Source organism: Otolemur garnettii, unplaced genomic scaffold (genome assembly GCF_000181295.1).
Source record: "Otolemur garnettii isolate 467f Iridium unplaced genomic scaffold, OtoGar3 scaffold00044, whole genome shotgun sequence".
Taxonomy (NCBI): Eukaryota; Metazoa; Chordata; class Mammalia; order Primates; family Galagidae; genus Otolemur; species Otolemur garnettii.
In genome coordinates this window covers 6582804-6590324 of record NW_003852439.1, presented here as the reverse complement: position 1 = coordinate 6590324, position 7521 = coordinate 6582804, and the positions used below count along the sequence as shown (strand labels likewise).

Below are 7521 nucleotides of genomic sequence, written 5' to 3'. Positions count from 1 at the left end.
TTGTTTGGCGGCCCGGGCTGGGGATTCGAACCCGCCACCTTAAGTGTATGTGGCTGGTGCCTTAGCTGCTTGAGCCACAGGCGCCAAGCCGAGCCTGAGGTTCTTGTGAGCTGTGACGTCATGGCACCCTACCAAGGGCAACATAGTGAGACTTTGTCTCAAAAACAAAGAAAGAAAGAAAGAAAAACAAGGCCAGCACGGTGGCTCACACCTATAATCCTAACACTCTGGGAGGCTGAGGGAGGTGGATTAGCTGAGCTCATGGATTCGAGACCAGCCTGAGAAAGAGCAAAACCCCTTCTCTAAAAATAGCTGGGAGCCTACAGTCCCGGGTACTTGGGAAGCTGAGGCAAGAGAATCACTTAAGTCCAAGAATTTGAGGTTGCTGTGAGCTGTGACTCCATGATACTCTACTGAGGGCAACACAGTGAGACTATCTCAAAAAAAAAAATTTTTTTTTGAGGTATGGCTGGGTACCTGTAGCTCAGTGGTTAGGGCGCCAGCTACATGCTCCAGGGCTGGTGGGTTCAAACACAGCCCAGGTCTGCTAAAGAAAAAAAAAAATAGCCAGTGGTTGAGGCAGGCACCTATAATCCCAGCTACTAGCTGAGGCAAGATAATTGCTTGAGCCCAGGAGTTTGAGGTTGCTGGGAGCTACAATGTCATAGCACTCTACTAGTGTAATAAACTGATACTGTTGCAATTAAAAAAAAAAGAGTCTGACATTCCCATTGAGCTATGATGACACCATGGCATCCTACCCAGAGAGACAGAGTGAGACTGTCTCAATTTAAAAATTAAAAAAAAAACAAAACATAGGACTGGGCATGGTGGCTCATGCCTGTAATCACAGCACTCTGGGAGGCCAAGGCAGGTGGACTGCCTGAGCTCAATAGTTCGAGACCAGCCTGAGCAAGAGCAAGAGCCTGTCTCTAAAAAAAATAGCTGAGGTTGGCACCCATAGCTTAATAAGGAGCTAGCCACACAGACCCAAGCTGGCAGGTTCAATCCCAGCTGGGCCAGCCAAACAACAATGACAACTGCAACAAAAAAATAGCTGGGTGCTATGTCAGGTGCCTATAGTACCAGCCACTTGGGAGGCTGAGGCAAGAGAATCGCTTCAGCCTAAAAGGTGGAGTTTGGCTCAGTGCCTGTAGCTCAAGTGGCTAGGGCACCGGCCACATACACCGCTGCAGGCAGGTTCAAATCTAGCCCAGGCCTGCCAAACAACAATGACAATTACAACCAAAAAATAGCAGGGCATTGTGGCGGGTGCCTGTAGTCCCAGATACTTGGGGGGCTAAGGCAAGAGAATCACTTCAGCCCAAGAGTTTAAGATTGTTGTGAGCTGTAACTGCACAGCGCTCAACACCAGGGTGACTGAGTGAGACTGTCTCCAAAAAGAAAAACGTTAACCAGCAGGCATAGTTCAAGCTAACAACACAAAAAATTATCAGTCACTTATCTCTGCTCTGTAGACTAAGAGGTGAAAGACCCATCCTGGTAATATCTTCCAACCATAGCTAATCACATGAACATCACAGGATACCCTGTGGGTACCTACCTGCACATAACCTGACGCCATAAATGCAGGAAGGGACACATATTCATTAGGATCCAGGTTGTTTTGTTTTGTTTTTTTGAGACAGAGTCTCAAGCTGTCACCCTGGGTAGAGTACGGTGGTGTCATAGCTCACAGCAACCTCTAACTCAGACTCAAGCGATCGTCTTGCCTCAATTTTTCTATTTTTAGTAGAGATGGAGTCTCACGTTTGCTCAGGCTGGTCTCACACTCATGATCTCAAGCTATCTAGCTGCCTCAGCCTCCCAGAGGGCTAGGATTACAGGCATAAGTCACCATGCCTGTCCTGGGAGCCAGTTCTTTATACAACCCACTGCTCAATGGATACTATAATCAAGAGGGCAAATGGATCCTTTATATATTTTTTTCTTTTTTTTGAGACAGAGTCTCACTCTGTCACCCTGGGTAAAGTGCAGTGGCGTCATTATGGTTCATAGCAACTGCAATCTCCTGGGCACAAGTGATCCTCTTGCCTTAACCTCCCAAGTAGCTGGGACTACAGGCATCCCTCACCATGCCCAGCTATTTTTTCTATTTTTAGTATAGACGGGGGTCTCACTCTTGCTTAGGCTCGTCTTTAACTCAAGGGATCCTACCACATCCGCTTCCCAGAATGCTAGGATTTTAGGTGTAAGCCACCAACCCTGGCCCCCTTATAAAGGTTCTTAATGTTATAACTAACATCTGAAGAGTGCTGTGTCAATTTTATCTCTTTTCTTACAGCCCTCTTGGCTTAAATATGCATATGTACTTGAACACCCACCTAACAAATGTCTGCAAGTGTGAAAAGTCAACAAAATATAAAAATTAGACCAGCATTTTAGGGATTTTTCTACTACTAAATGAGATATTTAAAAGTGAACACTGGTATTATCTGATGTCTACCTTGTTATTAGCAGAATACACCCTGCTGTCATCTCCACTTACAGTTTATTGAGAGACAGACAAGAAGGACTGGATCCCGTGGGGGGCCCCTTCCTCCTGGGCAGCTGGCACCCTTGGGACCAAGTGGGACCCTTGCTACACTGCACTGTGCATTTCTTACCTGTCTATGCATTTTATCTCTCCTACAAGAGTGGAGATGGCCCCAGTGCAGTTCTGCTAGATTCTGTATTTGTATCTGCTACAGAGCTACAGTCCTTCCCTTTCCACTGAAGGTACCAAAGTAAAAAATTTTAATTCCTAGGACCTTGGATAAGCATTCACTTTCTCCCAACAATAAAAGATAAACTGTAGGTAGAAAAACTGCCAGTCACACACAACAAAGTAACTACTCAAAATAGGCGTCTATTAGTATGGTTTCAAGGGGACCGTGCAGCCTCTTGTCGGCTTAACTTGGATAGATGATACCTGGGCCCCTCTTCATTCAGCAGCGCTTCTATCAGGCAGTCCTGGAGAAGGTACCCAGGCCAGGAACTGACCTCGGTTTAGGAAAGACCCAGCTGGTGTGGCGATAAAGGAAGGGAAGGGAAATGACTACCCAGGATTGAACCTCCTTTTAAGGTGGATACGGTCTTCAGTGAAATTCAACCAGAAATCCAAGGAAAAGCGGGACCCCTTGGTCTTAGCCGTGCCGCTCAGGACAACACGAGGCCTGTCCCCCGGCCCCCAGCAGCCCCAACGCGCCCAGCTACCTGCTCTGCCCCGTAGACCGTAGCAAACTGGACGAAGTCCTCGATGCGGACGAAGCCGTCTCCGTCTCCGTCCAGGGCGTCGAACACGGCTCGGAGCCGCGAGCCATCCTCCTGACATCCCGCGGGCTCGCTCGGGAGCGGGTGGGACTGGCTGAAGTCTGAAGGCTGGCGCGGGTGCCCTGGGCCCACTTCCAGCTCCGGCTCGCCCACCGAGGGCGACGGGAAGGACGGGAAGAAGTCAACCTCGCCACTCACTTGGTAGCAGTTACTGGAAACCTGCACGCGGAAAGACAGGCTCTCCGGGCGACTCGCGGGGGCATAATCCTCTGGCTCTTCAGTCCAGGAAAAAAATGGGTCGAGTTCTGGAAGCTGCAATACGGGGAGGGGGTCGGCGTCTGGGCAGACGCCTTGGCTGGGCAAGAGGCCAGAAGCCCCAGGGCTGGGCACGTCGGAGTCTGCGTCCAGCCTCCGTGGGCCAGGGCTGGTGCAGGGCGGCGGGGCGGGCGGCCCGGAGTCCCGCGGCCGCTCCTCCAGTCCCGGGTCTGGCTCCGCGCTAACGCGCACCTTGGAATCCGCGCCGGATCCGGACACCAGCTCGTCGCACTGTGGAGGCACTGCACCCGCGGCGGACGCTCCGGGGCTCAACTCCAAGGGGCCTGGTGTTTGTTCGGCGGCCTCCAGCCTATCCGGCCCGCCGGCCCGCGGCTCCGGCGGCTCCGTGCGGCTGCAACGCCCGCGGGGCTCGGGACCCTGGGGGGAGGCCGGCCGGCCCGACTCCATGTTCACGGGCGCTCCCGCGGCCCGGCGCGGGCCCGAGAGGCTAGTGGTGCGGCGGGCGGTGCGGACGGCAGACAAAGGCGCTCAGAGCGCGACGGCGGGCGCGGGCATCCCCGCGGCGGCGCGGGCGGGCGCGCGCGGGACACCCGGGCTGCTCCAGCTGGCTCTCGGGCCCTGCTCCGCCCTCGCCCATCTTCGCTCCGCGCCTCAACTGCCCTTGGTCGGGCGGCGCGGTGGACGCGGGCCCATGGCGGCTACGCGGCCTGGGGACGGCGCCGAGGACCAGCGGCAAGCTACGGGCGGTGGGTGGCGGGGCTGCCAGGGGCCGATAGGACTCGAGGCCGAACAGCCTGAGGAGTAAGCTGAGAAGGCCGTGGAGGATGAACAGACGGAGGTGCGGAGCAAGCGAACGCCCGGGCCGCGACCCCGCCCTCCGCCGGGCCTGACGTCGGCACGTCGCGGAGCCGTCGGCCCCGCCCCTCGTCGGCTTGAGATGAAAGCAGGAGCTAGGGGACGCGCCACAACTGTGGCCGGGTAGGGTGGCAGTTTATATTTTTTTAAGTGTTTAGCACCGGTTCGGAGCCTGGCCGGAGCCTGGGAGCACGTGCGAGACGTCACCGGCGGAGGACGCGAAGGATCAAGCTCCGGAACTTGCTTCGGCAGCAAAGCCTTGAACTGACTCAAGGACCACCTCCGCACGCTGCAGGCGAACAGGCTACGCGTAGAGGCGAGCGACAATTGCACAGAGGCTTGGGTCCCAAAAGGGCTCTGTCCTTACCCGGTAATGTTCTCTCACTAACTTGTTTAGCAAAGACGCCTGGGATGGCACAGGAGGAAGTGCGCGCGTTGGCTCCTCAGCAGCCAGAGGAGGCCTGCGTAGAGGGGCAAAGGCGAGGTCTGAGCAGGGTCTGACAGTGCAGCTGCTTTCCAGGTTGGGAAGAGGCCCCGCAAAAGCAGGAAATCTCAGATGTAACCAAAACAAGCGCAGTGGAACACTCAGGCCTTTCTTCTGAACCTTTGACTACTAAAATTATGGTAGACCTTACATATTTTCCCCCATCTTAGCTAATGGCTTTCTTTTCTTTCTTTCTTTCTTTTTTTTTTTTTTAAGACAGAGTCTCACTATATCGCCCTCGGTAGAATGCCGTGGCATCACAGCTCACCTCAACCTCAGACTCTTGGGCTTAAGCGATTCTCTTGCCTCAGCCTCCCAAGTAGCTGGGACTACAGGCGCCCGCCACAACGCCTGGCTATTTTTTGGTTACAATTGTCACTGTTGTTTAGCAGATTAGCTAATGGCATCTTATCATTGTCCTTTTTGTACTTAACTAATGCCAATGTGATTGTTTCTGATTGTATTTATTGATGGACTGGGATCCCACCTCTGCAAACTTCCCAGCTGTAGCACTTGCTTATTTTTCCATTGTGTTCTCTGATGTTTTTTTCCAGACAAAAATCAGTCATCAGTTTTAGATGTTGCAGATACCTTCTCCCTGTCTGTGATCCCTCCATGAACCCTGGGGAACTGGGGGTGGTCCTCTGATGGAGAAGAGTAAACAAATCTTCAATTTTGAGTAGTCAAATTCATCATGTCTACATTGCTGGCCTTGCTGGTCATAAGGAAAATATGGACAATAGCTCATGCTCTGTCCCAGAAGGAAATGAGCAAAGAATATGAATAAGTAGTTCATATTTGATTCAGAAATGTAAATGGCTGGTAATCATATTTAAAAGATGCTCAGGCTCAGCGCCTGTGGCTCAAGCAGCTAAGGCACCAGCCACATACACCTAAGGTGGCAGGTTCGAATCCCCAGCCCGGGCCCGCCAAACAACAATAATGGCTGCAACCAAAAAATGGCCAGGCGTTGTGGTGGGCGCCTGTAGTCCCAGCTACTTGGGAGGCTGAGGCAGGAGACTCGCTTGAGCCCAGGAGTTGGAGGTTGCTGTGAGCTGTGATGCCATAGCACTCTACCCAGGGGGACAGCTTGAGGCTCCGTCTCAAAAAAAAAAAAAATAAAAGATGCTCAACTTCATTGGTAATCAAGGAAATGTGTAACTATAACATTTGACACAAATCAGAATAAAAATTTCCAGAGAATGTGGGAATTTGGCATTACTAATGCAACTGAAGGCCTGAATACCCTTTAGTCTGAGACTGTCTCTTCTCAGTACCTACTCAGGGCACATGTTCACACTGACACAAGGAAAGGCTGTTCCTTACTTATTGTGTTTTCATTTATTTATTTATTTGACACAGAGTCTCACTGATTTCGCCCTGGGTAGAGTACCATGGTGTCATAGCTCATAGCAACCTCAAATTCCTGGGGTCAAGTGATCCTTTTGCCTCAGCCTCCCAAGTAGCTGAGACTACAGGTGCCTGCCACAACACCTGGCTAATTTTTCTAGTTTTAGTAGGAAAAAACAGTTGCTCAGGCTGGTCTTGAACTGCTGAGCTCAAGGGATCCAGCTGGGCATGATGGCACATACCTGTAGTCTCAGCTACTTGGGAGGTTTCCATTTCATTTATAAGATTTAAAACTAGTTTGTGTAGGCTAGGCACAGTGGCTCATATCTATAATTCTAGCATTCTGGGAGGCCAGGGTGGGAGAATTGCTTGAGCTCAGGAGTTCAAGACCAGCCTGAGCAAAAGCAAGACCCATCTCTACTAAAAATACAAAAGTTAGCAGGGGTTGTGTAAGGTGTCTTTAATCACAGCTACTCAGGAGGCTGAGGCAGGAGGATTGCTTGAGGCCAGGAGTTTGAGGTTGCTGTGAGTTAGGCCAATGCCAAGCCACTCTAGCCTGGGCAAATAAAGCGAGTCTCCGTCTAAAAAGAGAGAGAGGGTGAAAAAAGTAGTTTGTGTAAATCAGCAGAGGTTGGAGAAGAGTTGTGACATTAGGTACCCAGATCCAGAGTAGAGAGTAGTTTCTTTGGGGGGAGTGTCCAATGAAGCCCCTTCCCATCACAGGCAGTTCCAGATGTGTCCATGGAGGGCCCTTTCCTTAGTCATAACTGAGGGCTACATGGGACAAAGCCAACCAGTGGTCTCAGTGGGAGCCTCTGTCAGGAAACTTGGGGCAGCTAACCAGGGCCGGGCACAATGCCCCAGGGAGGCTAGGACAGGAAGGAGAAGGGACTTGCCACAGATTTGTGATGGGTTCAGGGTGAGGAAGGAATAGTCTTCAGCTGAGCACTGAAGAAAAGAGGTCCTGGCCTCAGCAGAGGGCACAATATCTCACCCACTATTCCCACTGTGCAGCCAGGTGTTGGTCTCCTCTTCACAGAGCATCTTCTCCCACATAGCTGCCCCCTTTGTGGCAGGTCCCTCCTAGGCTCTGAGCTGCCATCCTGGATGGATCACCCACTTTTGTTTTTTTTTTGAGACAGAGCCTCAAGCTGTTCCCCACCCTGGGTAGAGTGCTATGACATCACAGCTCACAGCAACCTCCAACTCCTGGGCTCAAGTGAGTCTCCTGCCTCAGCCTCCCAAGTAGCTGAGACCACAGGTGCCTACTACAAAACCCAGCT

At 52.0% G+C, this 7521-nt stretch overlaps 1 protein-coding gene across 2 annotated transcripts in view; it reads right to left on the bottom strand.

Annotated features, from left to right (window-relative positions):
• Positions 1-4361, bottom strand: part of RAB11FIP3 (RAB11 family interacting protein 3) — a 115414-nt gene extending 111053 nt beyond the window's left edge. For both annotated transcript variants that reach the window (XM_023513811.1, XM_012805848.2), the window contains exon 1: positions 3217-4361. In XM_023513811.1, coding sequence (XP_023369579.1) covers positions 3217-3996 — 780 coding nt within the window. In that variant the 5' untranslated portion in view covers positions 3997-4361. The remainder of the gene's footprint in view (positions 1-3216) is intronic.
• Positions 4362-7521: the final 3160 nt, after the last annotated feature.